The sequence below is a fragment of the Erithacus rubecula genome (assembly GCF_903797595.1).
Source record: "Erithacus rubecula genome assembly, chromosome: 4".
Taxonomy (NCBI): Eukaryota; Metazoa; Chordata; class Aves; order Passeriformes; family Muscicapidae; genus Erithacus; species Erithacus rubecula.
Window position 1 is genome coordinate 29,576,617 of NC_136686.1, and position 15,477 is coordinate 29,592,093.

General features: G+C 37.4%; 1 protein-coding gene across 2 annotated transcripts in view; it reads left to right on the forward strand.

Annotated features, from left to right (window-relative positions):
• Positions 1–15,477, forward strand: part of ANO4 (anoctamin 4) — a 195,096-nt gene that overhangs the window by 136,187 nt on the left and 43,432 nt on the right. For both annotated transcript variants that reach the window (XM_079305168.1, XM_079305169.1), the window contains 2 exons: positions 3,655–3,786; positions 13,822–13,928. In XM_079305168.1, the coding sequence (XP_079161294.1) occupies positions 3,655–3,786; positions 13,822–13,928 (239 nt within the window). The remainder of the gene's footprint in view (positions 1–3,654; positions 3,787–13,821; positions 13,929–15,477) is intronic.

The following is a 15,477-nucleotide window of genomic DNA, read 5'->3' on the forward strand; positions in this document are numbered from 1 at the left end:
TGCCTTTTCATATGGGCAAGCACCAAATGAGCACTTGGTGGCATGGAGAAATTTTATCTCTCTTTGCACAGGGTAAGAGATGCACACAAATCTAAAACTTTTTGGTGCTCCCCCACTTTCCATTCCCACCTTACAATACATACAATAGCTGCTGTTAGCTTTGAAATTGGTCTTAACTTTAAAGGAGACATGGCTGCTCTGACTAAAGCAATAGATAGGAAGGAGAAGGTGAAGGTTCCATCACTTATATATGTCATATGAAGTTTTCCTTCACCTTCATTTTCTTATGAGTCAGGATGCATTGTGAAGTTAGTATGGGAAGAGGTGTGATCTTTTTCTGGTATTTAGTTCCTGAGTGATGAGAACACCTGGCTAAATTCAATTTTTATGTTCAGGTTTATAAATTGCTACTTGAGGAAGAAAAGCTGAAAATAAATAGCCCCAGAGGGGGAAAAAAGAAAAAATATTCAGCTTCATTTTCACTTATGTGAAACTTAGATATATGGCTTCAATAAAAGTATCTACTTCCTCAACTCCTAGTTCAGTGTAGATTTCAAGTACCCAAAGCCTTTGTCTATTTTTTGAGTTAATACAAATATTATGTTGACATTTGGGCAAAATTGATTTTAGAGAGGAGTTTTGTCACAAGACAAAGCCCAGAGTGGGACTCTTGCAACTTGTGAACTGACTTGAATTTTCTCTCTAAAAAATTCTAGTGATCTCAAAATTTCAAATTACAGAACTTTCCTACTTTGGAGGAAACTAGGGGTATCAGACACCTCATAGCACCTCCATCATGGTTAAAAACTAAACTAATAAAATAGCTAGCACCACAATATGCAAAAAATTCTATGAAAGCTGAACCATTCATAAAAATCAGTTTAAATTCAAATTTTTTTTTATTTTTAATTTTTCTATCTTTCCTTTGAAAAACGGTTCTATCCCTACCTCACTTTATAGCGAGAAAACAGTTTCTTTTAAATTATTTGAGAAACTCTTTCTGGGAGTTAAACACAGCATGTATCTTTAGAAAGAGAGTGCTGAGTAAAGACTAGACTTGGAGAGCAGGGGCAGGACTGAAATGGGAGAGATTCTGTCTTTGTGGCACTGTGTGAAGAAGCTACCTCTTTATCTCTCCATCACCCCATTGCTCCTGGGTAGGTCACACTGCTTTCCGAACACCCTTCCGCTATTCAGCTGAGTATGGGGAAAACGAGACATGGATTAGCCTTGAAGAAATTATTTTTAAGAATATTTTTAACACTACGTGTCTGTATTTGTTAGCACCGACACCAATCTTTTGGCTTCTTCGTTTTGCTAGAGTACAAAACCTGCGCTGCTGACTGACGGCGCTGTTGAAATGAGCTGGAGGAAGTTTTAAAATTTGATCATTTTTCTTTTTCAAGGAGATAACCAAGGGGGCTTGCTTTCTCTGCAGAAGGCTGTACTGCATGTTCTGTGCTTTGCAGTAAGGTTTTGCGACCGTCTCAGACCCGTTTGCCAGCAAGCTGACTGAGCATGCCAAGTGATCTGAGTCTTGGGAATGGCAAACCACTCACATTCTGGGTAGACTGAGTGAGGAGCCAGCATGAATAATGCATTGCTGTTAAGAGGGGAAAGCACTCAGCCCCTTTGTGCTGTGCTTGTGTGGCGTGATAAACCTGCAGTCGGCAGTATCTCAAATGTGCACATTGACTTGCAGCATGAATGGGGAAGGATTGCAGATGGGCAGGGGTGTTAACAGCTTAGAGAATTCAAACGAGTTTAATTAACAAGAATGGAACAGGGTATTTAGAAAAACCCTCTTCCTAATTCCTCCTCCCTTTTCCATACCCAGACACACTAAGCCTGTTGAATATACGGTAACATAGGGCTTACTGAATTTACAGAGGAAAAACCAGAGGCCAAAAGACAGGGATTTCACCCGTAGAGAATTTACTTTCCCTTGGCATTTCTATCAGTGGCTACACAGACTAGCTCAAGGCTGCCAGGCTGGATGCTGCAGCTGGAGAGTTACAATTGGTCAAGCTCTGTAGAGCTTTGGGATCTGACATCTCACCTGCAATCAGCACAGACATTCGTAAACTACCTCCTCCTGTGCTCCAAACTGCTGGGTCAGTGCAAAAACTGCCCATGGAGAGGTTATAATTAATTGAGTGTAAATCTTATATTGAGTTCACATATATATTCCAGTTTTTTCCAAACAGTCCTGATAGTAAATTTGCACACATATGCACCATCTGATACCCCTCACCCCATCATGCTATTCCAGATTGGAAATACACAAATGGGACCAAAACAGGTAGAGCTGATTTGTTTGCAATTTTGAAATGAGTCCCTGTTTAAATATAAGCATTATCTTCCTTATCAAAGATAAAAAAAAAACCTGGTAGAAGAAGGCTGAATATTCCAGAAAAAACTATATGAATTTTGAATGAAAATATGTAACATTTTCACATCATTTGCCCATGTATTCAGCTGCCTGGATATGGGCTGTCCTCCCTCAAACTGACTGTGCAGAGGTACCAGTGTTTGCTGGTCTTAGAGTTCTTATGTTGGCTCTATTAAAAAAACAAAGCAAAACAAAACAAAACATAACAAAACAACAAAGAAAACAAACAAACAAACAAAAAAAACCACAAAAAACAAAGCAAACCAAACCCAAAACACCACTTCAACAAAACCCATAATACAAACAAACAAACCCCCCAACCATATCTCTGAGCTTCTTTCAGAACTGAGCTTTAAATTCAAAGGAATTAAATTCTTGTCCTCTAGCTCCACTTCTGGAAACACTGTTACAGTGACTGTAGTCCAGGCACACTCCATAATATGTAGTCCATGATTTTTGCAGGGATCACTGGTTAGGACTTGAAGTAGGGCTCACTGTGCTAAACATAGCTTTCTTAGGTGTTTTTTCATTATAACATTCCAGTATGGACTTGAACTTGATTTAGATTGTCTTCTCCAATGAGCTCTGATTCTTCCCTTCATTTCGCTGTGTCTTTGCATGAGCGCGCCTGTAGTTCCAACTGTCCCTTCTCCAGCTTAATCATTGTTTGCTTTCACCTTCCAAATGGAAGAATCTGCACAGCAGTCACCTGTTAGCCTATATACCCAGAGTTCTGGTGTCATGGAGGTTGTAGTATTGCAAGAAACTACAGTTGAACAAAATGAACAAAGTAGCCTATTTCTTAATAGCATCAATTGCAAGGTAAGAATCCACAGAGAGAGCAGGAAGGGGATGTAACTTGCTGGGGTTTAGCTGCCAAAGATATTTGTCACAAACTCCACTGTTCTAGTGCTTAGATGGCCAAAATCTAATGTTGGTTAAGCCTGAATTTTAAACTAACTGAAAATCTGAGAAATAACTGTTTAGAGACATGCCAAGCACTCACTGGGCTTAATAATATTTATGGCAGCATGTACCATCAGCACTGCTTTTCTGTTGAGGCAAAATAAATGCACCTCTGCAGAAAACTGGCTATTAGTAATCAAGTACAGCATATGTAATTTGGTCTGCCTCAAAAAAAGTCAGAAGACATTGCACCTTTCCTAGTTATAAATATTAAGTGTCCTGGCTTGACAACCTGTTCTTCATAATGTAGTGAAAAACCTGTTATCACAAATGCTCATACTTACCATGTGCTGCAGGATCGAGAAACAGATAAGCAGGTTCCGAGGATGGCTGCCCAGAAAGCCAATGAAACTGGACAAGGAAACACTGCCAGATCTGGAGGAGAATGACTGCTACACTGCTCCATTCAGCCAGCAAAGGATCCATCAGTGAGTATTCTATCATCTCAGTTGCAAGGTGAAAACTTTTCCTTCTGGATTCACCTTGGAAAAAATTGATTTCTTTGTTCACGTTTTAAGGCCTTCATATTAATCCTTTTTCACAAAAATGGAGAGATAGCAAGTCTACATTTCTATTAATTAAAGGTCCAGCTCAAAGCCAAGGAAATCAATGGGAAAGTTCCTTTTAATTCACTGAAATTTCAATTACATCCTTAAAGGGGTCAAATTTTCTCTCAAATCAGAATTGCAGTTTTTCTTTTTCAGTTAAAGATGTGATTAAAACTTTTCTCTGCATTCTGATGTCTTTAGCATAATCAAAAGTAGTCTTTCATCACTGATGGCTGAAATGCTGATACTTGCATTTCATTCCTAGTTATTACTGTAGAACAAAACTCTTTAGAGTCGACAATCGACAATGTCGATTTGATTGTGTTTCTCTTTCACTTTTATGGAAGCAAAACACTTGCAAAATGGCAGTGTTTAGACAGTGTTTAGACCTAGCAGTGACACTTTTCCAGCAAGAGCACCAGTGTTGCACAAATGTCAGAGGAATCATTTAGCTACAAGAAGCCTTTATTCACTTGCAAAATGCAGAACAGAAAAAGTCCCACATAACTTTCAGAACTTGCATGGAATTTAAAGGGGTGTCAAATTTTGGATGTCTTACAGGTAGTTACAGTGTTAGTGATATAGGAAACACTCATTGACTGAGAGCAAAACCACAAAGACTAGGCAGCACTGTTGAGGACACTAAGAGAAGACAGAATGAATTACATGTTCCTCAAAGTTGTGAAATATGTAGTTTTATTCAGGGAGAAGCCAGACTGATAAAGCTCTGAAATACCACATTTTGAATTAATAATTTTTCAGGGATTTGATTTACTAGCTGCAATAAAAGCGAGTAAAATAAACCTCTGCTACGAATGGCATCTTTCCAAATACAGCAGAAAAACAAGAGCAGGTGCAAAACTCCAGGGAAATTTCAACAGGAGTCTGTTTGATACAGAGATGGGTCAGTTATTGTGCCCTGCAAGAGGAAGAGTAGGTGCAAATTAGTTTGAGAATAGACCAGTGATACTGAAAAATTAATAAACTGGGAGGTCAGCATTAATGTTTTTATTACCAGTAATATAAACTGCTAACTTCCCTTAAAATTACTGCACCTAGGAAAGGGGTTGGTAGCTTGATTTGAGAGATTTTTTTGTGGCTGAAAGGAGAATTGGCATATATGAACTAGATTTTTTTTTTTATTATTCTTCCATCTTCTCATGTTTGCATAGATGAACTGGCAGGAGAGTTTATTAAGTAGTGTTAGTTTCATTAATACTCCTGCTGTTGTTTGGCACTTCTTTTACATCATTGCAAACTTGGGAACTTTACTTCCTGGCAGGCCTGACACTTTCTGTTTAGCTTTCTGTGTATAGTCTTCCTTTATTTTGTGTGGGGGCTTATAAAATGTTGGCTGAGCTGGTTTCCTTCTCCTAAAAGATGCTGGCTCTGACAGCAGTGGTATTGCTATCGTGCTTCAGCCTGTTTCCTGTGTCTGGCTGGTTTTGTTTCACTAGAATTTTGAAATACAATTACTTGTTCAATATTTTTCAAGTTGCATGCAGGTATTTCAATTTTTTAACCCAGAGGCCCACAAGATTGGTTTAGGAATGTGAAAATAATCACTGGAATTGTTGAGATGCTGAAGAGAATTGCCATCTACAGTAGGTTATGATAATTTAGCTTGTATTTTGTCAGTGGTAAGAAAAGTCCATTGTAATGACTTTGAAAACAAAACAAGTGAGAGACTCCAAGTCAGAAATACAATTTCATAGGAAAAAAAGAGAAAAATAAAATGCATATAATAGTACAAAAGAAAAACCATTGGCAGAGTCAGAATACAATCTGATACCCTGCTAGTTAGCGTGATGGTAATAACAGTCCAGTTAAATGGTGGCTGCAGTCCTCCTGAAGTGATAGATGTGGTTCAGTTGAAACAGTGGTCCTGTAGAAGGTTCAATTTTCCTCTGAAGGTCCAGTGATGATGTAGAAAGGTCCAGTTTTCCTCTGGAATCCAGTAGAAAAGGCTGCTTTGGTGTTCCAAATCCCAGTTTTTATCTAGGTAGGAAATGCTTGGCTCCTCCCCCTGGCTGAAGCATGTCCCAGTGGGATGATGTAATTTTATCAGTCATGCAGTGGGACTCAATGGCCCATTAACAGAAGATATGTTCCTGGAGGAAGGGTGGGTCAGCAAAGATAAAGAACATTGCTCCACCTGGTTTTAACAGATGGCCCATTAGCAGAGGATATCTCCACAGAGACAAGAATCACTGCCACATCAGATTTCAGCAGATGGTGATAGAATACATACTTTTGGGTATATCTTTACATTGTAACTTAGAACATCCATACATTTTGATATTTGGGACAATTAAGGTTTTGCTGGAGAGCTCTCACTATACCACATTACCAGTACAATGTAATTATACTGGAGGCCACAAAATTGTCATGGGCAATTACTTGTGGAGTTGGATCTTCCACAAACACACCATCCTGTGGGCTAGAAGAACAGTGACAATCTCTTTGCTACTCTTGGGCCTTTAGCTGTAACTCTGCCTCCTCGTCCATCACATAACTGTGCCAATACTGATTCAGAGACAACAGGTATAGGACAGGAGGGGCCCCAGTACCACACCAGTGCTCAACTGGCTGACCTTAGTTTTATTTAAGACTTTTCATGGAACATATGTCCATTTTTAGAGCAAAGAAAATGTTTGTAAATCATTCAGTTCTTGAAGTCCTCAGAGAATGCAAAATAAAAGCAAGGCTTTTAGTCCTTTTGCCCTGTATTAAGGTGGTAGCTGAAAAATGCCTCTAGTGTCTTTTTTTTTTTGACAGAACTTATGTACACATTTTGAGTTTTAAGTTTATAGTAGAAGCCATAAAATTTTCCTGCAAATCTAGAATCCTAGTGAGAGGAAGAGGTGAGTAGGAAGTACATTCAACTGTTCTTTGAGAAATACCCACAGGAGCCTAAAATATATCATCAGTGTTTTAATTATGCTAATGAGGATTTCTCTGTCTATTGTACAAGTATTTCTGGAGAGCAAGAAATGTACTTTTGGCAGCTGAAAATATTTTGGATTTCTGTGTTGCTATAAATCACTGTTTATCCAAGGCATGCTTAATGACCATGAAGTAAATCACTCACAACCATCTTGGAAGCATACAGCTCCATATCCTTGGTTTTCAGATAAGATCTTCATGGCCTCAAAATAGATTTTGCCACATACCCTACCTGGAGTCTGAAAAATTCTTAATTTTTTTCTTGTTTTATGCACTTTTCATTTTCTAAAATATTATGCTTTAAATATTCATAGGAGCTTCACTGCATTTGATTTTGTCCAAATATTGCAATTTGGACAAATTTATTTCTTCCTTTCTTCATAGGAAGATGTCTTTTGCATCATCAAAGAGCAGGCAGTTTGCCTTTTGTGAACTAGTCACAGTTTCCACATAAAGGGCTCCAGTCTGATACAGATTTTATGGCATGATCTGAGTAGAGACTTAATTTGTGACAGTTTATTTTAAAAGCATGGACAGACAAATAACTGACAATTATTACAATTAGGTGTTGGGGCGAAAATAATTAAGAAAAAACCTGATCAGACCTTATTTACATAGCAATTAATATTTTAAAAATATTGATGTACAATTAGTGTTTGCAATTTTAGTAGATCATATCAGTAGTCTTTTTCTTTCTTGCATTTTTCTTTTCCATTCAGGTGGAAAAAGCCAAATGTGGAAGAATTTAGCTTTCCAAAAAATATTAAGTTTGTTTTAAGGAGCACAGCTTTCCTCCAAAATAGACAAGGAAGAAAACACAAGAATGACATTTGTGAGAAGTGCCTATAACTTTTGCAGCACAGCTTCAGGTTCTCTTTTAAAGGAATTATGGCATATTTCATAGGATATATCACAAAATTGTCAGTACAAGAGAAGAACAAAATTTATCTTATTTCTTAAGTAACAGAAAAGCAGAAAAGCTAGTTTTGGAGGACAGAAGTTCTGTCAAGCACATTTTTTTTAAATTGTGTGGAATAAAAATTATAATTTCCAACATAGAATACTGAGTAGTGTCTATATTCTGCTTGGAAAAGGCCATGTTTATACAGAAGTATTTATTCTAAAAATCACCAGTTACAAGAATGCACAATATGTGAAAAATGTTTTCCATTAGACATAGTTATTCTTCTGCAACATGTTAGTTACTTCATGTAGTCAGCTGCTAGTCACTTGGGAATAGTAACAGTAGCAATTAGCTGCAATTTCTAAGATAAGTGTACACTAGCTAGAAAAATATGTTAATTGCTGTTTAGAGATTTCAAACTCTATATCAGGGGCTATTTTCCCCTTTGTTTTTTCTTTCAAAAGCAATAAACTCTCTGATTAAATATTAATCTAATATATAATTGAATAACCACTTAAAATAAATATTTATTACTTAGTGAAAATAAGATTTCAAATTTACTCAATTAAGAAGACTAGGACAGCAACTTGGTTAATTAAGCAAAAATGGCCCAGCATACCAGAGATTAATGGAATTCTTCTCATTTATATGATGTCCCCTTGTGGTGCATGAGTATTTTTTCAAGATACATGTCTCTCAGAGTGGAGCTACTTTTCAAGCTTTTTCTGATGTTCAAAGTGATTTTGACAAACCTCATCTCTACCAAGACAATCTGTGCCCATATTCCCTTGAGCCTCCTCACCCCAAAATCATGGATAGGTCAGGGAGCTACTGCAACTGGAGACACAGCACAGGGCTGCATGGATACTTGTTTTGAACCAGGATGGTCATTCTGATTTTCAAATAATAACTATACATCTTTAAATGGCATTTTATAAATGGGGAATTGCAGTTTTGTAAACCCTGCTCTCAAACAAATCTTTGTGCTATCAAACTTGGACATGCCCTGCAATGGAATTTTTTAATTCCCTCCGATTCTGGAAGTTTTAATTGCCTGATAAACAGAAGGAAGCAGGGCATCCCTGAAAAATGCAGAAGGCTCCTTCTATCTCAGGTGCATTTCTGAGTAGACCAATTTAAATTAAGAAGTGGTCTGGGGGTAAGACTCATCTGGGGGAAGGGCAGACAAAGGAGGGGGAGAGATTCAGCACTTTCATGACTTTCTATTTTACTTGGGCAGTTTTGAGGCTGTGTTGCCAGATTGGAAACAGAGAGCCATTACAGCATTCTTCATCCCAAAGTGACCCTGTTTTAGGCATATGATATGAAAAAACCCTGCTAACCATTAATCAAAATGTCTTTTACATAAAAAAGACAGTCAACTGCAGCCCTAAAAGTCAAGCAAAATGAAAATTAGCAAGTGCTAATAATATAGCCATTTTCAAACAAATAAAGTAGAGAAATATGTGATATTATTCTCAGGAGAATACTGCAGATTCACATTGTGGCTGCTACTGCAGCTGGTGATTTACTTTCTCAATGTTAAATAGAGACCTGCTATTACCTTAGCCAACAAGAGATTGGCTGTTGGCTCAGTGATTTACCTGGGGCTACAGAAGGCTGAGAATTTTCTCTATGCTAAAGAATACACTGCTGACATAGAGATCACTACTTACAACAACATCTGAGCTCTTAGTTTGTACTGCTTCCAGCAGAAGGTAATTTTAGGTATGGTGAGTGTCAGACATCAAATGTTTCAGTGTCTGAGGATCCCACAGTGCAAATATACACATGGATCTGTGCATGCATCCATCCTCCCTTGGTACCTTTGTCACCAGGCCACAGGTGCTCAGATTTCAGCTTATTTATCTTGCCACTAAAGCAGAAAACAGCCTTTTCCTGCCTTTTGCTTTCCCAAAATATATAAAGTAAAATATAGCAAGAAAAGTAAACCCACTTATTTTTCAAATGTGTATTCAAAGATTCAAGAGTTAAATTTATTCTTTAAGGGTTTGTACGACCTGCAAAATTACCAAAGAGAATATATGAATAGGAATTCATTGGTAATTTTTTCTTGGTTTAAATTGCACTAATTTGAGGCCTTTTTTTAGACAACAGTTAGCTTAGCTATGCTTTGCTATCCACAGAAAGATACTTTGGAATTTCCAGTTAACAGTTTAGTTAAGAAGGCTATAAATAGTTTCAAAGCAATTAACCTTCACTGACTTCATGTCTCTTATAGCATGAGTGTAAGAGCAGTATTTCCAGAATGACATTTTTGAAAGGGACTTTAATTAAGAATCAACTCTGGAACCTTCCCTTCCAAAAGCACTCTCATTATCTTTATCCAGATTTTCCTTTTGAGTCAGGACAGCTTACATAAATAAGACTAACAGGACCAAGTTAATGATTATAGCTGTTTTGGAACAAATCACTTTATCTACCTATACATTAACTTCACAGGTAATAAAAATTATAATGTATTAATCCTTACTTTTTTTTTGTCTTACAAATGAGGTCACAAAATTATCAAAACCTTCAGTGGAGAGTCTCATAAAGTCTAAAACCTTACTGAGACTGAAAGCAAGGTGTATTGCTCTTATAAATAGTCAAATCCTTGTCCCTGTTGAAAATCTAATAAGGGCAGTAGAAACAGAACAGCTGAAGAAATTCTTCCACCTAAAAGCAACAAGGGTTAAAAAACTTGCTAGAAAGCCTCTGCTTTATACAGTTCATAGCTCAGGATGTCTGATAAATGTTTATGTGTACCTAGCCTAGTTTGAAATTGTCTTCAGCTCTGGCCCCAGTGAACTGAAATTTGAAATGTGAGATTCTTCACAGACTGAGAAAATCTTTCTCCTCTGAATTCTTCATTGAATGCTGTAGAACATGAAATAGCTTTGATGGTTATTTTGTGAACATGGATTACCACCCACATTCAGAAACAAGACAAACTGAAGCACTAAAGCTTGGGGGGAAGAAATGTCTATAAAGCATGGGAAGAAGGGATGATGGTTGAAAGGGGTAAGAGCTGCCTGATTCTTACCTGACAAGAACAGCTCCTGTGACTTTTGAGATGAATTGAAACCTTCCTGGCATTGTCCTAATTTATGTCAATGTCTAACTGGGATGTTGTGACACAGATACAATTACCTGAGTTACTCTCAACCTTTCAAGGCCTTCCACTCATGTCTGCCTCTTTTTTTTTCTTGTGCCAGAGATCCCACCCCTTTGATTATGGTGATGCTGCTCTTCCTCAGTCTACTCTCCATACAATTTCACAGAAAAAAACCCTGAGTATTTGAGTAAAGCAAATTTTAAAAACCCTATTATTTTTATATTCAGAAATAAGTGAAGATTATTTTTTAAATGTTACCACATGCAATTCTATCCCAAAATAATTATATTGTTATGGGTGGTCCAGGACATCCAGAGCACTCACTTTTGGCAATACTTTTTCATCTTTGCTGAACTGTAGCATCTCTTCTTCATCCATGTCTTTGTGAATAACACTGGAAAACACACAAGGGCATGTTTTTGGCCCACTCTGATCATGGTGAGTTCTTCCCCTCCTCTCCCCCTCCTGCCCTCAAATGCCTTTTACTGGCACAAGTCAGGGCAGGACAGAGCCTCTGCAGCTCATATTCTCAAAGGTGTTTTAGGACTGCTTCAGCTATTCTGGAATAGGCAGAGCTCTTCATGGCAGTTATTATACACAGGTGTTTACATCTGCTTCACAAACACATCTGGTTATTTCTTCTTGCCCCACGAGATCAAAAGCTCCAACAACACAATTGTTAAGTTTGCAAATGAACATGAAAGACTAAAGTGTTTCTTTAAACAAGTGATTATTTCCTTGGTTTTTAGGGTCTGCATAATTCTTGATTTTTGCCTTTTTGCATTCATTACTCATGAAAATAGAAATGCTTAAATACAAAAAAAAACCTATTAAGCAAGTTCTTCAGAAAAGATGTTGAAATGGCTAGCTCTACTTGCAGTATGAGACAGTTGTGATAAGAGATGGGCAAAATAACCTTGTATTACTAGGAAAGTAGATTAAGGCATTATCTGGTTCCATGTTGCAGGCTTCCCAGATAAGAGGATTCAATTTGCAGTTGAATCCTACAAGTTATCATAGCTAAGTCAGAATGAAAATTACTGTCCTGTTTTTAAATCTGTGAAGTTCTCTTCACAGTTCTTTAACATTTAGTACTGTCTGGGAGGTGAAGTCATAAATAGTCAGTCCGTAAAAGAAAATTAAAGAAAGAGCAAAAATCTCTAACTGTTCATTTCTGTTTTTCTCCTGCCTTTTAATTTGTTTCTGCTTCTATCAAAACTTCCTCATACAGAGTTCCAGCTTCAGCTGAAAACGATACTGTTACACCTGCTTCAGAGTTCAGATTTTTAAAATATAATTTCTATCAGCTTTAAGATTTATGTGATGACAGTATTTTTTTATCAAAATGCTTTTAATAGCTATTATTTTGCATACTGATTACCTTCAAATGAATTTGATACAGGTGTAGCAGTAAAATACATCTTTATGTCCACATATCTTTCTGTATCTGAAAGATAAGCTCAGTCTTAGAGACCTTTTGAGTAATAGCAGCTTGAAATGGAATAGTGGCCCAAAACTGTTTCTATACAGAAAAGGCAGTTGCCAGTGGACACCAATTGGTTTTGCTGTTTGGTACCAGCCCATTGGCAAATCAGCATGTATATGGTGGTCAGCCAATATGCATAAACCAAATTACTTTTGGTAGGTATGTAGGGCATGAATAGGACTTTGGAAATAGCAGGGAAATGGGAGTATAATAGTGTATAATGAGTATAATAGTGAGTATATTTTAGACACAGAAATGGCCTTTGAATACCTGGGGTGGAGTGGCAAAGGAGACATGAGACAGTAACCTCTAGAAAAACAGATTTCATTGTTTCTGGTGCTCTTGGAACAACTTGTCTTACATACTTTTGCTTTAGGAGGTTTTTTTACTGTCGTCCTTTGAAACAGAACATAAGGAGCTTATGTACACATTGTATTGTATTGGAAATTCAGCTGAGGCTTTTGATAATAAAGCCCAGAAGCTGGACTCCTCGTTTTTCAAAATTACTGTGGAGGTGCAAAGCCATATATTATTTCCTGTGGGTAAAGATTCATTCTGAAAGAAGAAATTTTCATTTGGGTAAAATTACCTGAGGGGAAAAGTGAGCAGTGAATCTCACATTGTGCAAAAGAGAAGGTGGTGTGAATCCATGCCAAGCTCTTGATTAAGATGATCTCATTTAAGATCATATTTGTCTAGTGTGCTGTCCTACAGACTCATTTCTCTATGACACCTCTATGACCTTACATTTTTTTTTATCAAATTATTCAATTCTGCAGCTCTTCAAAAACACAGATGAGGAAACCAATATTGTCTCCTATCCACAGGGTTTGTTGCTTTTTTTTTTAAATGTTATTTGGACTCACCACAATTCCATCTAACCTATCAAACACAGAACCTGCATTCATACTTAACTTGCTGAGTGACTTCTGAGTGCTAATTGTCTACTGTATTTTATCTTCCAGGACCAAATGTAGGAATATTTGATACTTTCAATTTCTAACATAGTATTCAGTAATAGTTTTCAGTAAGAATGGTTTACCAAGTAGTTGTTTCCAACTGACTCTTAATAGTAAAAGTATAAGTAAAGCATAACAAAAAATCCTGGAACAGATCTGAAATGCTACTGCTGCACTTAAAAAGATGTACTTTTGCAAATTTTTGTGCAAGAATTTTGTAGTTTTCAGTGAATTATCTGAAAGTGATGCTTATCATAATGAATACTTAAATATTTTATATCTTACTCCAGACTTCTGCACATAATTCTTTGTTAGAGAATGAATACTGTTACTGACAGCATCTCACCTGGTTAATAATCTCTTAACCAAGTGTCTTTATTCCTCCTTGTAATTGCTTACATACTGCAGATTTTTTTGCTACATAAAGTAATGGAATGAAATGTTTGCCTTAAATGTGCTGCTGCATATTTCTGAGAAGTCCTTGGTTTTTATTTTCATGTAGCTTCATAATACACAACAAAGATACTTTCTTCAATAATGCTACAAGAAGTAGAATTGTCCATCATATCTTACAAAGAGTGAAATATGAAGAAGGGAAAAACAAAATTGGTAAGTACTGAGCAATGAGCTTTTAAATGCATGTTTTAAAAAAGAAAGAAGTGTGCCTGGCCTTATAACAGATTCTTTTCCTTCCTTTTTAATCACCTCAGTTTTGACTGTTTACATCTCACCCACTGCTATTGTAGGGACTTTGCCTGGAAGATGGGATCATCTCCCTGTGATATCAGTCAGCTTTCACAGGCACAGTCACCACATGGGATTTATCTGCAAGGGAAGAGGCTGATTTAAACACGAAATATGAACAGATTACGAGTAGTGGAGATGCAGAGAGATTCATGCAGCAATACCTTTAGTCTTTCATAAAAACGTGCTTGGAAGCATGGCAATATTTGTGCTGTTCTACATCTCAGGCTGCAGGGCTTCTCCCTGAATACCTATCCATCCCTAAAGGAAATGGAAGATTCTGTATCTCTGTTACTGCTCTAAGTCAAAAGGGAGCTCACCATTGATGTCCCCAGTGCAAAGAATGCTGCAACTGGTATTAACTGCATCTGTGGCTTCATTTTCAATTAGCAAGTGGAGTGGAAATTTGGAGTGGCACACATGCAGGTCCAGGAGAGCAGGCAGTGACAGAGGAGGGGTAGAACATGAAACAGGGGCCACCTGCTGCCAAGTCATACAGAGCACAAACTGCCTGAGTACCACACACAGACAAATGTAGAGACAACCTCTATAAAACTCTGTAGTCTATTACATTTCCCTGCTGTTTAAACCTCACCTTTCCAGAAGAGAAAGAGAAATATCCCAGAACTTCACTTTTTTCTTTCTTTCTCAGCTGCTGGGATGAGGGCAGCAACAGCCCTGAGCAGAGCTGATGTTGCATCAAATTCCTGCAGTCCCTGCCTACCTCAAGATCCCAATCTGCTTCACATGTCAGCTTGTGCTGTACCTATAATGAACACAACCTTGCATTGATCACTGGGCAGAGCAAATCAGCTGTACAAGTTTCAGTTTTCTGACAGAGCCACTGGAAGAAAGTATATTCTGCCAGGCAGATACTGATGCTACCACTGATAATGTTATTCATGTTGACTTAATACTTCTCATTGCTGTGTTCTCTCTGCTGTCTGTCCCCTGTGAATTAGGAAAGGAATCAAGACTCTATGATTCTTGGTCAATAGGGTTCAAATACTTTCAAGTTCATAGTGTGGATATTTTGTTTTACATTTCCTGGTAACAGTTCAGTCCTATTTTGGTGACTTTCCAAGTGAAAAGCACCATCTTAGCAAACATAATTTCTCAAGGCTCTCATTAAAAAGGAAAAAGGCCTGAGTGAGTGGGTTGTATGGTTATTCTTTTGTACATGTAGGAATTATTTTGGTTCATGTTCCTGTTTATTTTCTGGTCTTGTACTGCTGCAGGTTGTCTTGTTCCTTTCTGTCTGTCCAGCAACTTTCATAAGACACAAGCTGAGCATATTTTAGAAAGTTATCATATGGAAATTAAGAGTTTCTGTTGCTTTAGTGGTCTGCAATTCAAAAATTTCCAGACCTTCCCTGAAGTTTTTAGCTCCCAAGGCATTCAGCCTTTCATCTAA